This window comes from Rhinoderma darwinii, chromosome 4 (assembly GCF_050947455.1).
Source record: "Rhinoderma darwinii isolate aRhiDar2 chromosome 4, aRhiDar2.hap1, whole genome shotgun sequence".
In the NCBI taxonomy this organism is placed as follows: Eukaryota; Metazoa; Chordata; class Amphibia; order Anura; family Rhinodermatidae; genus Rhinoderma; species Rhinoderma darwinii.
In genome coordinates this window covers 177267589-177289390 of record NC_134690.1, presented here as the reverse complement: position 1 = coordinate 177289390, position 21802 = coordinate 177267589, and the positions used below count along the sequence as shown (strand labels likewise).

Sequence of the window (21802 nt, the reverse complement as noted above, 5' to 3'; positions counted from 1 at the left end):
ACCTAACCTGGGGCCATTTTTCAATATTGTTTCGGCAGTATTTAATCAGCCCAATTCAACTAATAAATGCAGCAAATATCTCGACACTGAAAAATTAAATTTTTTGCCTCTTAGATATAAAAGGGAACCTAATTGCAAAAATGGATCTATAACTACAATAGTAATAATAATTATCTTTAGAATTTATCACTAAATATTACCACTTGTTTCACAAGAACTGTCAGAAATATAAACACACATTCATTGCTTCCATGTCAGGTTTTTGTAATGGCTGCAAGATTCCTGGAAACGTTTTTTCCATAGGGAAACATTAAAGTCATATGCAAGTTGCGGTAATGCCATTGTGCCCTAGTCAAAAGATTTACACAACTTTAGCAATATAGAGACAAGCAAACAACTTTTATAACTGTTCTGGTGACAAAGGCCAAATTTTCATCATCATTACAAAATGTTTTGCATTTTATCATTGACACTGTCAAAAATGCTTTATACATATTGGTTTTTTAGCATTTTATGTTCTCACACACAGGCGTGTATAAGAAAGAAGAAGCCCACTTGCTTTTGAAAGTTTTCCAGATTAAAGGCCCTTCAGACGTTTTAATTAGAAAGTTTCAAAACGATAACTGGGCAATGGATGGTTATGTAAGTATTTGATCACAAACACATATATTTTTTATTTATATCTACTGCTAAATAAGTGAATAATGTGAAAAAAATTTATTCTAACAATATATTCAGAATTTAATAAATGCAACAAAAAACTGGTTAAGGCCGGCTTCATCTAGGGTTCTTTGTTCTTTTTTTAAAAAAAATGCAAGAAAAACACCTAAAAACCAAAGTGAAACCCTTATAAAAAAAACTCCAGTGCAAAAAAATGCATTCAAAATGGAACATTATGGAAAAGAGATGCTTCAAAAACACCCAAACTTAGAGCACTGACAGCAAAATGACATATAAATGGCACAAACTAAAACACATTGAGGAGGATTTATCAATAGTGTTGTAAGAAGCATAAATTTAGGTGTTTGAAACAATGGCGCAATTTCCACCTCATTTGGTAGGTGTTTTAAATGCATTTCTTTTCCTTACTTCACCTCATGTCTGGTGTACAATATTTTGTGTACGGGTGTACAATAGTTTGTGCACGTCTGTAATAAGTTTGGCACAATATATGACTCCTCTTAGCCATGCTCCTTTCTCTCAACACTTTTTGCAACTGTACTTATTATTATTAATAATAATAATAATAATAATAATAATAATATATTGTCTAATAATAAAAAAGAATAAAAGAGTTTCTTGTCAAGAGACCTTGAAAGGTGTGCACCAACTTGAGAAATTATTTGATTGGACTTATTAACCAATACTCACAGTTCTACAAGCAAGGAAATATTACATTTGATATATTATTATTATTATTATTATTATTATTATTATTATTATTATTATTATTATATGTTATTAAGAAAGATGACTGTAACACTTGCTATAGTCTTTCATCCAATAAGGGGATGACTCTTATCAGTTATTATTGTCATATGGGATGTTAAGTTCTTAGAAACCCTTGAATAATATCTAAAATGACTACACAGGTAAACAAAGAATAAATGAGCAGAGTTTCGAAATATTTTTTATCAATACTGGAAAAGTTTCTAAGAGCTTTTCCTAAGATTACATTGTTGTATTGTGTTGCATTTACAGTAATGCTGGGCTTTACATGTTACATTGAGTAATATAAACTGGTATATTTATATAGGTATCATCTGGAAGAGAGAAGAGTGTGTTTAACTACCAAGGCGACATACAATCGAAAAATTTTGGAAAGTTTATATTTCAAAGACAAAGTAAGATCTTTTTCTTGTTATATTCATGGATCAGAGCCGACCTACAGTAAATGTTTTTTTCTTCTCTTTACACGATTAATAGCATTAAAAAATGTTAATGTTCATTGCTTTCTGCTTGCTTGTCTTTTAAAGTGTAGATTTGACTTTAGAGGCTATTTAACAGGTTACAAATAGAATTAAAGCCTATTTCCACCACAATACTCCCCTTCATCAGTCTACCAGAACCCCTGGGCTCTATTCTCATGACTTTTTTTTGCTATGTATCTACATTCCATCTGCTGGTTCAAGCACACATCCTCCTAACTTATTCCTGTATTGCGAGATATCTTCTGTAACTGCTTCTGGCTTCATGGTCGGAGCATAACTATATTATTCGCTCCTCTTTGAATTATTATCTAAAAGGTACAACATTATTATTAATTTCTTAAGATATTTTTTTGGTGATTGGAGCTCTGTTTTTTTTTTGTTTTTTTTTATACTAAGCTCCAAATTTTCTGCATAGACAATTAGTTAAATTTAAAAATTCTAGCTTCCTGCAGCCACCACTAGAAAGAGTTTAGGAGCTTACTGATACTGTTTAAATATTAAACTTAATAAAACAATAAGCAGTAATCTCCGATGTTCCCTCAGGTGGTGTATGCATGCAAACTTTATCATTAAACTCTATATTTATGTAGGGAATTTGGAGCTCCATATCAGGAAAATGGAGCTCTGACTGCAATAAAGCTATATTAAGAAATGTTGTGTAGTCTTTAGTGTAGTTCATGATCCTTTTTTTAAAGCAATAGTGGAAAGGAAAATTTTTTTTTTTCTGTGTCAAAAACGAATTGACTTTAAGGGGATTTCAAGGCTTCACAGATATTTGTGGATTGTAATAAACAAATGCTGATGTGATCAGTGGTTTTCTGTCAAATCATTATTTTTGCATATTCACCAAATTGGAAGTTCTATTTGGACTTAGGTAAACAGCAAGTCACATTTAATCAATTCAATTCAAACATCACTAATATTTCTAAATGTTAATATATTTACACTACTGCAATGTATATTTAAAATGTACTGCATATAACTACGTTTATTCTTTTAACCCTAAATTACATTTACTGCACCTACAATTTCCCATTATTTTCTGGCAATATAGGTCAAAGCGTCTGTCATAAAATTTATTAAAATACAACAAAATCTGAAGATTTTTAAATGTACTTTGCAACTTTTCAAGTAGAAAAACTCAACTTTTCACAGCAAATATATAGGAAAAGAAAAAAAATTACATATATTAACCTTTCCCGACAGCGCCGTATAAATAATAAACAATGTCGGGAAGTGGTTTCCGCAAACCGCAGCACAATTAAGTCACATTGATGGTACTCGCCATCACCGCCAGGTGTCAGCTGTATATTACAGCTGACACCCTGCTGTAAAGGCCAGGACTGGAGCTAAACTCTGATCTGGCTGATTAACCCCTCAAATGCCGCGCTCAATAGTGACCGCAGTATCTGGGGGGTATTTAGCTTATCGGCACTCCAGCGACGTGATCGCTGGGGTGCTGATGGTTGGTATGGCAACTGGAAGCCTAATAATGGTTGGTATGGCAACTGGAGGCCTAATAATGGCCTCCGTGTCTGACAAGTACGGAAGCCTATGAGGACCCACCTCCGGTTTGCTGTCAGTAAACATCTCTAATACATTGCACTACATAGGTAATGCAATATATTAGCGTAGCAATCAGTGTTGCAGGCCTTCAGTGTTGCAGGCCTATTGGGACAAAAAAAAAATGTGTTTTAAAAAGTTAATAAAAATGTTGTCAAAAATAAAAAAATGAACGATTTAAGTTATAAAACTTTAAATTGCCCTTTTTCCCATATTGATTATTTTATAATAGAAAAAAAAAGGCTACAGTATACATAATTGGTATCATCGCATCCGTGATGACCCAAACAGTAAAAATATTACATAATTTATCCTGCACGTTGAACGGCATAAAAAAATATGGAAAACAACGCCAGAATCGCTGTTTTTAGGTCACATCTCCTCCCCAAAAATGAAATAAAAAGTGATCAAAAAGTCAGTAAGATTCTCCAGTGGCACAAGATATTGTGAGGTGCAATGGCATATCAGTGGGAAAATGTACATTTTCTCCTTGTATTATCCACTGCATATTAATTTCTGAAAAACACCTGTGGGGTCTAAATGCTCAATACACCCCTTGATAAATATCTATAAGGGTGTAGTTTCTAAAATGGGGTTACTTATTTTGGCACATCAGGGGTTTTGAAAATTCGACATGGTGTCCGCAAACCATTCCAGCAAAATCTACACGCCAAAAGTCAAATACCACTCCTTTTATTCTGAACCCTCCCATATGTCCAACCTCAAATTATAACCACATATGGGGTATTACCATACTCGGGAGACATTTCTTTACAAAAGTTGGGGTGCTTATTTCTTTATTCCTTGTGAAAATGTAAAATGTTGATCTAAATCTACATCTTATTTGAAAAAAATGTTTTTTTCATTTTCACGGCTTAATTCTAATTAATTCAGCAAAAATACCATTGGGGTCAAAATTCACACTATACTCCTAGATGAATTCCTCAAGGGGTGTAGTTTCCCAATGGAGTCACTTTTGGGGTGTATTCACTGTACTATTACTACAGGGGCTCTGCAAATGCGACATGGCGCCCAGAAACCAATCCAGCAAAATCTACATTCCAAAAGCCAAATGGCGCTCCTTCCCTTTTTAGCCCTGCCATGCCTCCAAACAGCAGTTTATGACCACACATGGGGTATTTCCGTACTCGGGAGAAATTGCTTTAGAAATGTTGGGGTTCTTTTTCTCCTTTGTCCTTTGTGAAATTGAAACATTTTGAGCCAAAACTACATCTTATTGAAAAAAAAAAATAATTATCATTTTCACTGCCCACTGTTAATCAATTTAGAAAAAAAACTAGTGGGGTCAAAATGCTCATTATACCCCTAGATGAATCCCTTTAGGAGCATAGTTTCCCAAATGTAGGGGGGGTTCCCACTCTACTGGTACCTCAGGGGCTCTGCATATGTGACATTGCGCCCAGAAACCAATCCAGCAATATCTGCACTCTATAAGCCAAATGACGCTCCTACTTTTCTGAACATTGCCGTGTGCCCAGATAGCAGTTTATGACCACATATGCAGTATTTTCGTACTCTGGAGAAGTTGATGTACAAATGTTGCTGCTTTTTCTCCTTTATTCTTTGTTGAAATGTAAAAAAAATTTTGCTAAATCTATGTACATTGTATTGGAAAAAAATATGTATTTTTCATTTCATGGCTCAAATTTTCATGGGTCAAAATGCTCACTGCACTAGTTTCCAAAATTGTGTCTTTTTGAGGTGTTTCCTTTGTTTTGGCACCACAAGACCTCTTCAAACCTGACATGGTGCCTAAAATATATTCTAATAAAAAGGAGGCCCCAAAATCCAAAAGGTGCTTTTTCATTTCTGAGGCCTGTTTTGCAGTTAAATAGCACACTAGGGCCACATATGGGAAATTTCTAATAACTTCAGAGTCAGGGTAATAAATATTGAGTTGTGTTCCTCTGTTAACACTCGATGTGTTACAGAAAAAAGTGGTCAAAGGTCAAAACTGGCTGCAGCGGGAAGAGGTTAATTACTATAACTAATTTATATGTCACATTATCACTATGTGGACATCAGTCCTCAAGTTATACCTCAATACCAGAGGCAAGGCTGTTCAAGAAAAATACAACCAAAATCAGCACTAACAAGACATCAATACTTCTAAAAATGCTTTATAATTGCTAATGTATGTATGAGAATGAGCTGTCTTTTGTGTTCAGTTATTGATGAATACTGTGATAAACAAGGCCTTTATTCAACCCAAAAATATTTTTGAAGTTCTCAAATTGTTTAGATTCTATAACTCTGGCACACTTTGGACCAACATTAGGCGACAATATGACAATGTGATAATTCCGGTCTACTGGAAGTTGCCTTGTGTCATATCTGCACAAGCAAGCATAAATGAATATTGGTATATTAGCACTAGGTGGGTCGAGTATAAAATCTTAAATGTAGGGCCTGAAAGTGAAAAAGACAGGCCCTTTCTGACTCTCTATCTTCAGGTCTTGCACATGAAGTGTAACATTTCCTACCACCACCAGCAAAGCCCCTATACAGACAGATTAAGCTGTAAAGAAAGGGTCCATTTAAATGGAATTATATTGCGCATGGTCCCGGTATGGTGGATTGCTGAACCCATAGGTGCTCTGTTGTATCGTGCCTTCATGAGGAACGCTATACTTTCATAGCAGTTGTTCTCCTGAGGAGGGAGTATACCACATCATATTGCAAGGGATGGAGCATGCCATGTTTTTTGTTTTTGTGGATTTGCACAAAATCCATAAGAAATAAAACAGGTATAACATGGGTCCATAGAATTCTATGAGCAACTTATTATAGAACCGCACCACGCAGATCAACAATATGGCCATTATCATGAGCCTTAATGCAAGATGGGATTTTTTTTTTCTTGCACACTGTTTCTCATCAAGCACCTAACTCTTGCTCTTATGGTCGGAACAACAAGACATTTCTTTCCAATAAGTAATGGAGATAGATTTATAGCAATTTCTATTCTTGGAATTTTCCATCACCTGTGATACCACAGTAAATAAATAAAAAAATAAATGTTAAAATAAATTGATGGTCAAAATAAGAAGTATATCTGTCAAGCTAATGTATTGTTTTGTGTCTGAGAAGGATAATAGAATATTTAGAATGGGAAGCTCCCTACATTGCTAATAAGTTTCCCCTGTCATTTTCCTTTTTATTATAGACATGGCTAAAAATATCGAATTCATGGCCAAAAAAAAAAAAAGGGTTCACTAATATGTTGAGAAAAGACAGAACAACTGCTGGAATATATTCCACCAGTGTAATCTTAAATGCACATACTGCAGCTAATTAGCAATAGAACAATGATGTTACAACTCTATCGGGAAATGAAATAGCCTTATATTGTAAGCATAGTGGTTGTACTTTACAACTAATTCAAACATGTCAAGTTCTCTTAAGGCAGAAAAAGGCTTAAAAATGATTGCACTACCTTTTCCAAATCCCTTTTAAACTGTGTTAATCAAACCTATCGTAATATTCAACACTAAACTGTGAAGTACTGATGCCCGGGTTATTTTGTCATTAAAGAGGCTCTGTCACCACATTATAAGTGCCCTATCGCCTACATATGGAGATGGGCGCTATAATGTAGGTGACAGCAGTGCTTTTTTATTTCGAAAAACAATCTATTTTCACCACGTTAGGAGCGATTTTAGCTTTGTGCTAATTACTTTCTTAATGCCCAAGTGGGCGTGTTTTTACTTTAGACCAAGTGGGCGTTGTACAGAGGAGTGTATGACGCTGACTTATTCCTACCACAATGTAGGCTTAGATACAGGGTTAAGCAGACAGTAAATTTATACAGTATAACATTACTGTCTGCTGGGGCCCTGTATCTAAATCTACCACATGTTATGCTTAAAGGTGTTGTCCAGTCCCTAAACATTGATGGCCTATCCTTAGGATAGGCCATCAATAGCTGATGGGTCGGAGTCTGATTCCCGGGACACCCGACAATCAGCTGTTTTGAACGGGGTGCAGCGCTTGAACGAACCCTACTTCCCCTTCATTTTCCTTACTTGCTCATACTGTGAATTGCTGACACGTCCATGTTGGCGATTCACAGTGTCAGAAAGTGATCGGAATGAAGGGGAAGAAGCGCTCGTATGAGCGTTGCACCCTGTTCAAAACAGCTGATTGACAGGGATCCCGGGAGTTGGACCCCGACCTATTAGCTCCAACAGACAGTAATATTAAACTTACCCTCCTCTTCGGCCTCTGCGGAGGTCCTGACTCCATCCAGGGTCGGAATGTTGTGCGCAGCGCACAGCATTGTGACATCAAGACTTCCACTGCACTCTGGAAATAGGAGGGTAAGTACTGTCAGTTACTATAGTAACAGGGGCCCGTGTAGTTTTTTTTACATAGGCCCCAGTTACTATAGTAACTTTTCATTGATGTGGTGTGGGGGGCCTCGGGCCCCCCTGGCTGTGGGGGGACGGTCGCAATTGCGACCCTTAAAGTTATGCCATTGAATGCGAGTCTCCTAGGATACGTCTCTATCAGCTTAATACATCTAGATACTGGGATTTTTGCACATTATTCAACGCAAAACTTCTCCAACTCCTCCAAGTTAGATGGTGCATTGGTGTACAGCAGTCTTCAAGTCATGCCACAGATTCTCAAAGATATTTCCCATAAACCACTTCTGTGTATCTTTAACAGCATGTTTAGGGTAAATGTACTGCTGGTAGATTAACCTCTATCCCAGTGGCAAATCTCTGGCAGACTGAAACAAGTTTTCCTTAAGAATTGTCCTGTATTTACTGCCATCCATCTTTCCTTCAGTTCTGACTATCTTTCCAGTTCCTATTATGAAAAGCATCGCTTATAACAGGGGTCTCAAACTCGGCCGGGTAAGTGGGCCACATATAGAAAAAATGTGAAGTGGTCGGGCCGCAATACTTTAAAATTTGATGCAATACAAAATTATTGTTAATCAATTAGTTATTTGAACTACTATAACACTATATTACTATAATAATAATATTACATTACTATAATAATACCGCTAGGTTTAAAATTTTAGATATTTCTCCACATGCTTATTTCAACAATCCAGTTTTCCAGTTTGTGTCGCTAAATGCAGTTCGGCGGCATAGTTAGCAGCGTTTGGCAGACACACATGTCAAGATTGGGCAGCCCCTTTTTAGATAGTGCCGCAATGCCCTCTGTGGATGCTGCCACAATGCCCTCTGTGGATGCTGCCGCAGTGCCCTCTGTGGATGCTGCCGCAGTGCCCTCTTTGGATGCTGCCGCAGTGCCGTCTGTGGATGCTGCCGCAGTGTCCTCTGTGGATGCTGCCGCAGTGCCCTCTGTAGATGCTGCCACAGAGTCCTCTGTAGATGCTGCCACAGTGCCCTCTGTAATTAATGCCACAGTGCCCTCTGTAGATAATGCAACACACTCCTAGATAATGCCACAGTGCCCTCTGTAGATAATGGCACAGTGCCCTCTGTAGATAATGCAACACACCCCTAGATAATGGCAGTGTCCTCTGTACATGCTGCCACAGTGCCCTCTGTAGATGCTGCCACAGTGCCCTCTGTAGATGCTGTCACAGTGCCCTCTGTAGATGCTGCCACAGTGCCCTCTGTAGATGTTGCCACAGTGCCCTCCGTAGATGCTGCCACAGTGCCCTCCATAGATGCTGCCACAGTGCCCTCCGTAGATGCTGCCACAGTGCCCTCCGTAGATGTTGCCACAGTGCCCTCCATAGATGCTGCCACAGTGCCCTCCGTAGATGCTGCCACAGTACCCTCCGTAGATGATGCTACAGTGCCCTCCGTAGATGCTGCCACAGTGCCCTCTATAGATGCTGCCACAGTGCCCTTCGCAGATGCTGCCACAATGCCCTCCGCAGATGCTGCCACAGTGATGTCAGGGGCTTGCCCAGAGCTGGGGTCCCGAAGCAGAGCCACTTCTAGCACTCTGCCTGGGATTCCAGCTCTGCCCTTGACATCACTGTCCATATATGGACAGAGATGTCAGGGGCAACACCAGAGCTGGAGTACCGGGCAGAGCGCTAGTAGGCTCTTCCTGGGACTCGAGCTGTGCTCCTGACATCACTGGGACTCCTGCTCTGGGGAAGACCCTGACACACTGTCCATATATGGACAGCGATGTCAGGGAATTCCACAGAGTACCGGAGCAGAGCCTGTACTAGCGCTCTGCACGGGACTCCGGCTCTGGGGAAGCCCCAGACATCGTTGTTCATGTGTGGACAGCGATGTCAGGGAATTCCAGAGTCTCGGAGCAGAGCCGATACTATCGGCTCTGTGTCCCGCGGGCCACAGATGACAGCCCCAGGGGCCGCATGCGGCCCGCGGGCCACATGCTTGAGACCCCTGGCTTATAGCATAATGTTGCCACCGTGCTTCACTGTGGTAATGGTGTTCTTGGGGTGCTGGGAAGTCTTGGGTTTGTGCCACATGTAGCATTTCCCATGATGACACAAAGTACAATTTTACTTTAGTCTCATCTGACTAGAGAACTTTCTTCCATGTGTTTGGGAAGTCTGCCACACTCTGTTTGGTGAACTCAATTCATGTTTTCTTATGATTTTTTGAAGCAATATTTTTTTTTTAACCACTTATACATAAAGCCCCACTCTGTGGAGTATATGGCTTATACTTTTCCTATAGAGAGATACTTCCATCTCTGCTGTGGATCTTTGGACCTACTTCAGTGTTATCGTTGGTGTCTTTGTTGAACCTCTGATTAATACCTCCTTGCCTGGTCTGAGTTTTGGTAGGCTATTCGTAAAGTTTGTACTGTATTTTTTTCCATTTTGTTATAATGGTTTTAATGGTGGGATGTTCAAAATGTGAGATCTTTTCATAACCCCACCCTAATTTATACTTCTTCACAACTTTGTCTCTGACCTGTTTGGAGAGCTTCTTGGTCTTCATATTTTTTGCTTATTGGTGTTGTAGACTCAGGGACCTTTCAGAACAGGTGTATTTATGCTGACATCATGTGGCAGATCATGTGACACTATGTTTGCATACAGGGGAACCTTATTCAACTGAAAATGAGACTTCTGAAGTTAATTCATTTGTTTTGACCAGTCTTTATTTAGGGTTTTCATAGCAAAGGGGGTAAATACATATGCACTTCCAACTTTTCAGCTTTTCTTTTTTTTTTTTTTTTTTTTTTTTAATAAGGTATTTTATTTCTCATTTTACTGAAACAGTTTGGACTATTTATTCAGGTCCATTACATAAAATCCAATGTAATATCCATTTTAATTCCAGGTTGTAATGCAACAAAATAAGAAAAACACCAAAGGGGTGATTCATTTTGCAGGGCATTTTAGTTTATGGTAGTTACTCTCATGAACTTCAGTACCAGTAAAAAATTTGGACACACCTTTTCATTCCATAGATTTTCTTGTTTTTTGTTTTTTTTTAAATTTTTTACATTGTAGATTCATATTGAAGACATGATAACGATGAGGGAAGACATCTGGAATTAAGTATTAAACAGGCATGTTAAAAAGGCATGATTATCGCAGTGTCCTCTGAACAATTTCTGTTATATGTGTCTGGTACTAGATCTCTGTGTAGCATTTATGTGGGCTGTAATCTGAGATGCTGTTAATATGCCATTTCTAAGGCAGAGGTAACCCTTGGTCTTCCTTTCCTGAGGCGTTCCTCATGAGAGCCAGATTTATCATAACATTTGATGGTTTTCATGACTGCACTTGAGGATACCTTATGAAGGCAAGAAATTCAACAAATTAACTCTTGACAAGGCATAACTGTAGAAAGGTATCATCAAAAGGGGACTACTTTGAATAATCTAAATTATAAAACATATTCTGATTTGTTTAACACTTTTTGTTTACCACTTAATTCCATATGTGTTCCTTCATAGTTTTCATGTCTTCAATATGAATCTACAATGTAAAAATAAATAAATCATGGAATGAAAAGGTGTCACCAAGCTTTTGAACGGTGCTGTATAATAGAGGGGGAGCCACATTTATATACATCCACCTCTCCACCTCATCTCTTCCACTTATGGGGTGCCAAACAGAGAGAAGTTCCCATTTATGGAGTGCTAGAGATGGCTGAGGGCTGCATGGAATGGCATCATGGGTCGCATGCGTGGTTTGTATCGACACTAGTTGCCGCCCTAGGCTCGGGATGTGACGTTGGATTTCACTTGCAGTACAGAATGGATCAATACGCACCATTCCATTCTTCCAATCAGATGATCCATCCATGCAGAGGTTCCATTCCACGCACCTTTTGCTGTCATTTTCATTCGTCATTCTCCTAACCTCTGGGACATGCAGCTTGGAACAGTGCTGACATCTCGGCCTAGGTGCATAGTGATCTGTCGGAGTGATAAACCAAGGTCTCTCAGTTCAAGGATTCTGTCCCTCTTAGTTTGCAACAAGGGGCAATAGCTGACATGTTGACGAACAGGAGGAATCACACAATCATTAAAACGTTTCTTTCAATCTGGCTATTATGTCCCTCCCACAGATTGGAGCTAGGCGCTTGAAAAAATTTGATTATTTGCAGATGTTCGTGACACCTGCTACTTCCTCGATTTGCACAACCTTACGGCTTGTCCTTCTTTGTTTTGCAATTTTATTGTTGAGGAGTGTATTACAAATGATGAGAATAGCATGTTCTTAGTTTGATAGAACCTCTCTTTATATTTTTACTATAAAATAATGCTAACATGCAAAGATATACAAACCGTTCTTGACAACACAGTCCACAGAGTACATGTTAGCTAATAAAAAATAAAAAATAACATTGTAAATAATGAACACATGTAAGTTACGAATGTCTTTGTTTTGTTACAGATCTGCTTAATATTAGTGACTCTTCCAATAACTACTATGGCACAAACAGCAGTTCTGTGGCAGCTGCAATCTTGGTACCGTTTTTTGCCCTTATATTATCAGGGTTTGCATTCTACCTTTATAAACACAGGTAAATATACATATAACTATTATTGGGATGCCTGATGTGAATATTTTATATATATATGTGTGCTCTATTATCATGTAGACAACACTATTTGAATGCTTGAAAGCAATTATTTGTCCATTTACCTTGTGTTCCCATCTTAACAAAAAGCATCACTTGTACGTTACTAAGCAAACTACTTCAGAGGTTTTTAACTTTAAATTCTGTTCCATTCAGGGAAATTACCCACTTAGAACACTTAGTCCATTACCTCCAACCATAGACAACTTAGGGGTAAGGGCTTATTCACATGGTGCTGTCAAATTACAGTTTATTGCTGCGCTTACTGCAAAATTGCAGTAAAACAAAATTTTCTGCAAAATTGCAAATTTCGAATAAGCCTTTACTAGAGCCTGTTATTTAAAGCATATAAGGGACAATACATATGTGGTGAGCATTGTGTTCCTCTAGTCCATGACTATTATTCAAAGTATTAAACATCGCTATAGAGGACAACCTAGTTGAGTCTGAGGTAAGCACAGTTAACACTGCTTGGGAGAGGGGATACTTGAAACATCTTTAACCAAAATAGTATATAAAAGATGCACTGAAATATAAAGTACTTATCTAGATCCATCCCATAAACAGACTAATTAATCACCAGTTTAATCATTTTCCATTTTGTATTTGTACTTACAGATTAATCCCCAAGCTCTATACCACAGAAGCCATGATTTCAATATCTTGCACTGATGAGGGCACGTAAGCCTGAAACAGCTGTATGTAAGTTGAAATAAATGGCTCTGTTCTTAAAGAGGACCTGTCAGCTCTAATAACATATCTGCTTTAGTAATCATTTGTATTCCCCATAATATAACAATGCTGGAGAACTTTGTGCCATTCCTCTGTTATTGCTACTGAAAGTGTATGAATGCATTCATAATTAGGTGTTACCTTTCTCTTTGTCAATAGTGTGTGTCCCTACAAAGTCTGACACTACCATTGGTGATTGGATAGTGTTAGTGTGTTCACGTGCTGTGTTTTCAGGCATATTGCGGGGCGTTTATGCCTGAAAAAACGGTAGCTAAGCGCCTACAAACATCTTTTGAATTGAAGGGGAAAACAGCGTTTTGTTCTGATGGGGCATTTTTTTACGCCACCGTTTTAAAAAACGGCACGGAAAAAACGCCCCATAAAAAGGAGCATGTCAATTCTTGAGCCGTTTTTGGAGCTGTTTTTCAGAGTGTCAATAGAAAAACTCCTCAAAAAAACTATTTCAGCTTAAAAAAAGGCTGAAAATCAGAGGCTATTTTCTCTGAAAACAGCTCCGTAACTTTCAGCCATTTTTGAATTTGCGTGTAAGCATACCCTTAGCATTTCCCTTGTCGGGGGGTGTGACCCTTCACATTCTAAAGTATAATAGAGCAATGGCAAAACATAAGAAAGATGCTCCAGAATTGTTGTTTCATGGGGAATACAACTATTTAATAATACAGATATGTTGGGAAAGCTAACAAGTCCTCTTAAAGGGATGCTCCATGCTATACTCCAGTGTTTCTATTAACATAGTTGATCATCCGTGTATAATGAACAGTTTACAGGTCTCAGGAGTAACACTCTTGTTTTTGCAAATAGGATGGATGTGAGATATATTCATACCTCTTTTTTTCTTAAGAAGCCCTTGCTTTGTATTTCCATTGAAAATGAATACATTACCAAAATCATCACTAAACATGATCATTCTGACCTTCTAATGAAATGGCATATACGTGTGTGTGTGTGTGTGTGTGTGTGTGTGTGTGTGTGTGTGTGTGTGTGTGTGTGTGTGTGTGTGTGTGTGTGTGTGTGTGTGTGAATACATGAGTATATGAATTAGAAAATCATCAAAAAGTTAATTTATTTCAGTAATTTAATTAAAAAAGTGAAACTCATATATTCTATAGATTCATTACACACAGAGTGATCTATTTCCAGCATTTTTTTTTTCTTTTAATGTTGATGTTTATGGCTAACAGTTAATCAAAACTCAAAATTTAGTCTGGTTCAGTAGGCTATTGGGGAAGACTGCTGACTTGACATTTGTCCAGAAGACAGTCATTGATACCCTCCACAAGGAGGGTAAGCCACAAAAGGACATTGCTAAAGAAGCTGGTTGTTCAGAGTCCTGTATCCAAGCGGATACAAAGTGTAGTAGAAAAAGGTGCACGAGCCACAGGGATAACCGCAGCCTTGAAAGCAGTTTCAAGAAAAGGCCATTCAAGAATCTGGGGGAGATTCACAAGGAGTGGACTGCGGCTGGAGTCAGTGCTTAAAGAGCCGCCGCACACAGACATATCCAGGACATGGGCTACAACTGTCGCACTCCTTGTGTCAAGCCACTCATGACCCAGAGACAACATCAGATGCGTCTTACCTGGGCTAATAACTGTTAGCCATAATAATCAACATTAAAAGAAAAAAAAATGCTGAAATTAGATTACTCTGTGTGTAATGAATCTATACAACATATGAGTTTCACTTTTTGAATTGAATTACTAAAATAAATAAACTTTTTGATGATATTCTAGTTTATTGAGAAGGACTATATATGCCATTTGCTCTCACTTTTTTTTAGATCCATAATTTTTTCAAAGACTTTTTTTAAAGGAAATTACAAAACTTTTGGCAACAGCTGGAACTACACTTTCAAATACAGGGCCGGCTCCAGGTTTATGTGGGCCCTTGGGCAACACAGACTTAATAGGCCCCTTTGTGGGGGGAACTCACGGCCACAGTAAAATGGCAGAAAAGATCACTTTGTACCCACATATAGACGTTAGGACCTGTTTTTGCCCCATATAGAAGTTAGGCCCCCAGTTTGTACCCCCATAAATTTAGTGCCCTCTGTAGATAGTGCCACTAGGGTTGCCAACCACCAATTTATTTTTTTCTGGACAAGTTGGCCCAAAATCATGGACAAACAGAGATTTTTACGGACAGTTTTTGAAAATTGAGAATAACATGTTTCTCGAACTTAAAACATTAATATAACCAGGTTAGCTTTGTTAATTGTGAATTAGAAAGTGAATATAATTAAAGATTATAATAATAGGTTCAGGTGAACTCTGCATTTTTACTTCTTGTAATGCTCTGGTTCAGTTCAAGGCTGCGGCACTAAAACTTGCAGACAAGACGTACTCAGCTCTAGGTAGATCGGTGCAATATACAAAGAGTACGACATGTATCACTGGAGATATAGCTACATACTACATATACATCTCCATACTACATATACACGCACTAAAAACATACACATTGCACACATACATACATACATACATACTGCACACACTACATCTACACACTGCACACATACATACATACATACATACATACTGCACACACTACATCTACACACTGCATACATACCTATACACAATGCACACACTACATCTACACACTGCACACATACATACATACATACATACATACATACATACTGCACACATACCTATACACAATGCACACATACTACATATTCACACACTGCACACATACATACATACATACATACTGCACACACTACATATACATGCTGCACAGATACATACTGCACACACACACATAAATACTGCACATATACATACTGAATACATACATACTGAACACATATATACATACATACATACTTACATACATACATACTGCCCACACACAACATATACACACAATGCACACATACATACTGCACACATACACTACACACACTACATATATAGACAGAATGCACACATATATACACACACACATATTACATACACTCAAACTACATATACACACATATAGAGCCATCACACACACTACATACATACATACATACATACATACATGCATAATACATACATACATACATACATACATACATACATACATACATTGAGGCACACTCCAGTCACCTCTTTGTCTTTAGACACATTGTCTCCTATCTCCTTCCTGTAGTCTGCTCCTTCGGCAACTTCTGTCTCCTCTGACTTCTTCAGCGCAGTGTGGTGCTCCAGTGCTGGGGGGAGGGGCGTACAGAGGGAGATTAGGAACTGAATGGGCTATCAAGGGAGTACTGGGCTGTACATGGTTTAGGAGACATTTTAGCACCAGCAGCAGCTATATAGGTCAGTGGTGCAGACACAGTGAAGGAGCCGGGTGCTGCTGACCTGTACAGCTGCTGGGCAGTGAATTAGATACAGAGCAAGCCACCGGGCAGGGGCTTCAAACATCAGCAGTACAAGCTGAAGTAGCTGCAGCCCAGCGTCCTGCTCTGCATAGATTCTCCTGTGTCACCTGTCAGGTCCCAGCCAAGCTGTTCTCTCTCTGCTGTTTGATTTCCTCCTTTCCATTGTCCTCCTCCTCTCTGGCGGGCAGGAGGCCCCTGCTAGTACTACACACCAGACGTGGTGCGCGGAGGCTGGGAAGGCTGCTAACAATGTGCTACATGAGAGGTCATCACGCAGCCTGCATGTGACCTGGCGCATACAACTTGCACATGCGCAGCTCCTTTGCCCAACAAAAGAATATAGAAATCACGGACGCATTCTTTTTATTCCGGACAGTTGCCAAAAGTCCTCTCATTTCATGGACTGTCCGTGAATTAAGGGACGGTTGGCAACCCTGAGTGCCACACAGCTTCCCCTAGGACTCCTTCTCTCCTCCCAACATCACGGTCCATATATGGACAGTGATGCCGTGATGACAGCAGCGACAGCACCCGGCGGCCGAGTGGGCCCCCCCACTTGCCCGGGTTCACCGGGTGCTAACGCCGGCCCTGTTCAAATAGATCAGACTTAGACCTCCCAGCAGTGTATCTCAGTCTCAGTCATTTCCATTATGCAATTGTCAAAAAATGTCCTAATAAATGAATGTGCTCTTTTTTGGAATTTAAGTGATATGAGTGATGGAAGTAAAATTGCAGGACTTCTCTAGCTCTTGTTCTATTCTGTCACAGTAGCATGCCCTTTTAGAGAACATATATTTTATAAATGTATAGAAAAGTTGTTCTGTTTTGGAATGCTGACAAATCCTACTCCTTTATCTGTTGACAGAATTATGTTGACAGTGCTGGAGAGCAGCTGTGGTGAATTTGATTTCCCTTCTGCTCTCCTCTGTTATCGCTGGTAAAGGGGTTGTTTTGGACACAGTTGCAACTTGAAGAACCTGGGTTCCAATGCAAAGTCTGTAACAGGGCCCCTCTCCTACCATGTGCAATAGTTAATACTGGGGTCTTCTTATGTGGCCTTTTGGTACCAGGGCCAGGGTGTGTCTGCTACCTCTGCCCCCCACTAGAGCTACGCCTCATAAGCTTATACTAGGGAATTGCTCATAATGCAATTTCCTAATATATAAAAAAAAGATTGACTAGTGCATGCATACATACATTTAAAAAAAAATACGTATTAATTTGTTAATACACTAATTAATTAATTTATTAATCAATATTATAGGAAATGTCTATTCTGAGTCAAATTTTAAAAGCAGTGGCTAAAAACTTAAACCTCCTCGATATATTCAGCATCAGGAGCATAAATACTGTACAATTATGCTGATCAACTACTGCAAGTTTTTTCTTATACAAAACAGCACCAATTTACCTTTCCTCTTTGCTTTACTTTTGACACCTGCTCAATTGCTGCTTATAATATTTCCCATCCCACAGAAAACTTGATGTAAGGCTATAATTAAACCTCAGAAGGGATACATATGTCATTGTTATGCCACCCTATTATTGCTTGTGCTGTGATGTGCCTAATGCAGAGATATGCTTAATGCAATATATAAATGTGTATATTAGATTTCTGCTTGGCTAATGTTTCAAATTAAACTCTAACCAAATCATCACCACATTTCTCTGCAATCGATCCAGTTATGCCCAGCCATACACGTACATAATGCCATGTAGCTTTATTATTAATAATAATTTATATAGTATCATCATAATTCGTTGCCCTTTACATTGCAGTATGGGGTAGGAGCTCAGGGGTCAAATGCATTGTACGTACTGCCACAAACAATATTAGCATTTTAATTTATATTATGTAGTACAAGGGACTCGGGCATTAGAGTGTATTCACATGGGCCATTTTTGTCACACTTTTTGCTGTGATCTAGCTAGCCATTTTGAGTGCAGAGTTTTCCTACCCAGTATTAGAAAGGTGTACATAATAAAGTGGCCAAAAACTTTTTTTTCATAAATTTGTATAATATTGTCATCTGCACAATACCATATAGTGATTCTAAATACTACACAGTCACTGAAAAACTGTGTCAAATACATAACTCTATAGTGCCCAGGTGTCTTCATATTAATAACTTCAGAGGAATAACTGCTGATCACAAAATGTTATATTAAAGCACATACAATGTCTAAATAAGGACTGATTTTAGAAAAAAAAACTATTCTCCAGAAACACATAACACTATACATTGTATGAAACGGTCTTTATAATACTTGTTTCCATGTTGGTTCTTCACTCCCATGGGCTATTTTATATTATATTCAAAGTTTTTTTTTATTGTTCTTAAATGTTACATTTCATATATGTATTTTTTTTTTCATTGATATTTATTTTACACATTAAACAAGCATTTTGTTCAAAAAATTTGCTTATCTTATTTTATAGAGCAAGACCCAAAGTGCAGTATAATGGATATGCTGGGCATGAAAACAGTAATGGACAAGCATCATTTGAAAATCCAATGTATGACACAAACTTAAAACCCACAGAGGCAAAAGCTGTAAGATTTGACACAACACTAAACACAGTTTGCACAGTGGTATAGCCTTTGGTGCATATACAAACTGATTCATAGCCATACCTCTGATGGACTAGCAGAAATTCCATTGGTGCCCTAAACCAATATCTACTACTTCTGGCTTTGCTGCTGCAATCTTTAACACCATTGATCAGCAAACGGTACATGCATTTCTAGTTCTTGATTTCCATGAGTTGAGTCTTCTGAAGATCAAGTAAAGAACGTTCCTTCATTTCCAATAGGATTACAATGCCTGGCTGCAAGCTGCTTACCATCAAGGATTACTTCAGGAAGTCTACAGAGTCATGCCACTTTGTTATTTTGATACCATTGAAACATGTATGATGGAAACATGTATGTGGCAGAATGCCTTTCATTGCAATATTTTGGGCACTTGGATCATTTATGTACTGTGATGGATGAAAATATCACAGTACATCTATATTTTTTATATTCCAAGAAAAATGACTGTCCTGAACCAGAAAATACACACAGTAAATGTGAAGGAGAGGACAACCTGAGTTATGGTTGCGCATATAAAAAATGCTTTACTATTAAATCAATGACACTTGTAACCGTTAAAAGCAACCAGATCTATCAGACACTATTTGTGCACTGGGCGGTTTGCTAATTTTTTCATTCAGCTGGTGTTGCAAAATATTACTGCACAATTTTTTTGCACTAGTATGTTTGAAATGAGTGAATTCCATGTCATCAACAACAAAAAAAACAGGGTTTATAATGAAAATGTTCAATTGTTAAAAAGTATATCCATCCTCATTTGCCACCCATTTCACTAGACACCCAGGTCTCACAGTTCTGGAAGTCCTAATGAGTCATCATTTCTTAACAAAAAGAAACTGTGTTTCTGTTCATTTTATTACAGACAGATTTTACATCAATCATAAACCAACATCTGACATCATGTCCAGAAGCAGCAGTCGATTTTTGTACAATATATATTTTATGTCTTATTTTCTTATAAAAAATAAATAAAAAACAGGGTTGACATTGACAATTTGTATAATACAATTAAACAGCGGGTGTTTGACAAATTGTGAAAAGTTATTTATTTAAGCAAACATAAAAAAAAGGATCGAGTACAATACTATTCAAGTCTTTGACATTTTAAGGTACGTTTCACTTTCTTCAATGCAATAAGTGTTATGTTACAAAAGACGTAGCCTCAGTTTCAATTTGTCTAAAAAGCTCCATTAACGGGATATTTTTCTTAAAGACAAACCCTATCCTCTTTTAGGGTTTTATGGACGTCATAGTAATGGGACCACATACCGGTAATGTTTGGCTGGCCACATCTTCCCTGAGCGATGATAGCCTGGGTTTCCGAAGCCAGACCCATACCAGACTAACTTCAATCTAAGACACCCCAAAGGATTTCAATATTCTAACCTGATAGAACAACAGAGCAATGTCGATTTTATTGGGCTATCTTGTTATCTATGTGGGTCTATTTTATAGACTGTCTAGAACCACATTTAGTTCTTATATATTTAAAATGTTTTTTGAATGTTTAACTCCTGTTAAATGTAACAAACAATGTCAGATCATTGACAGTTGGAAATAGACATTGGGTCATCACAAGGAGATTTGGTGAAATCAAATGTTTGGCACTCTATCCACCATATATGAGTGATAGTCTTGCATCAAGAATTTCTATTACTCGTGATACAATCCACATGTATAATTAGCTTTTTTCCCCCTTTGTCTGCTGCTGTACTCTCTTTATGCTGGTATCTTAAAGGTTGGATACATTGAAGGGTTTGTAAAGAGCAAAACCATCAGTGAGATAAAGAACAATAATGATATCTATGGTACTTAAACAATTAGTTCTAACGATTTAACGATTATACATCTGCTTCTTTGTTCAGAACACATCTCATACATATTTTAAATGTTTTGTAGGTCATCTGTGTTAGATGCTATGACTGTATCATTTACCAATGTTCCACTAGGTAAAGTTGTATTTTTTCATGTATGCCCCAAATGTCCCAATAGTAAAAAAACTACTGGAACACTCATCGGATTTGATGATGAAATCGTATATCTTTTATGAGCAGCCGCAGTGTATGTATTTATACAAGGGTCTTGCAGCACTTTCTTATATTAGAACTATGAAAAATAAAATGTTGGGGTTTTATGGAAAATTGGAAGAAAAATAAAGTAACAATAAAGTATTTATTTTGCTAAAAGTCAAATAACAATAATAGAGGAAATCATAGTCAGACTTTGTATTTACATATGGAGGAATTGATTCACAAATAATAGAGTTAATTGCATTATAGAGACTCAATGGAGAATGGAATTTTTGAGAATTCATTCACATTTAACTTTATTATAAGAATCTTGAAAGCTTTATATTTAATGCTAGTTTTTATACTTTCACATATATTTTCACATGTGTATCAACAGCAAACAGATTTCTTATATGTTTCTTATCATTGTTCACAGTTTTATATTGAATGGCAGCTTATTATGAAAAAATATATATTTTAAAAAGTGTCATTTTCCATTACCTGGTATATATAATTTCTCCCTCTTAGGCCCCTT

General features: G+C 37.8%; 1 protein-coding gene across 1 annotated transcript in view; it reads left to right on the top strand.

Moving 5' to 3' along the window:
* CSMD1 (CUB and Sushi multiple domains 1) overlaps positions 1–20289 on the top strand; it is a 1675903-nt gene extending 1655614 nt beyond the window's left edge. The window contains exons 67-70 of the mRNA XM_075861938.1: positions 530–642; positions 1757–1844; positions 12346–12475; positions 19102–20289. Coding sequence (XP_075718053.1) covers positions 530–642; positions 1757–1844; positions 12346–12475; positions 19102–19261 — 491 coding nt within the window. The 3' untranslated portion in view covers positions 19262–20289. The remainder of the gene's footprint in view (positions 1–529; positions 643–1756; positions 1845–12345; positions 12476–19101) is intronic.
* Positions 20290–21802: the final 1513 nt, after the last annotated feature.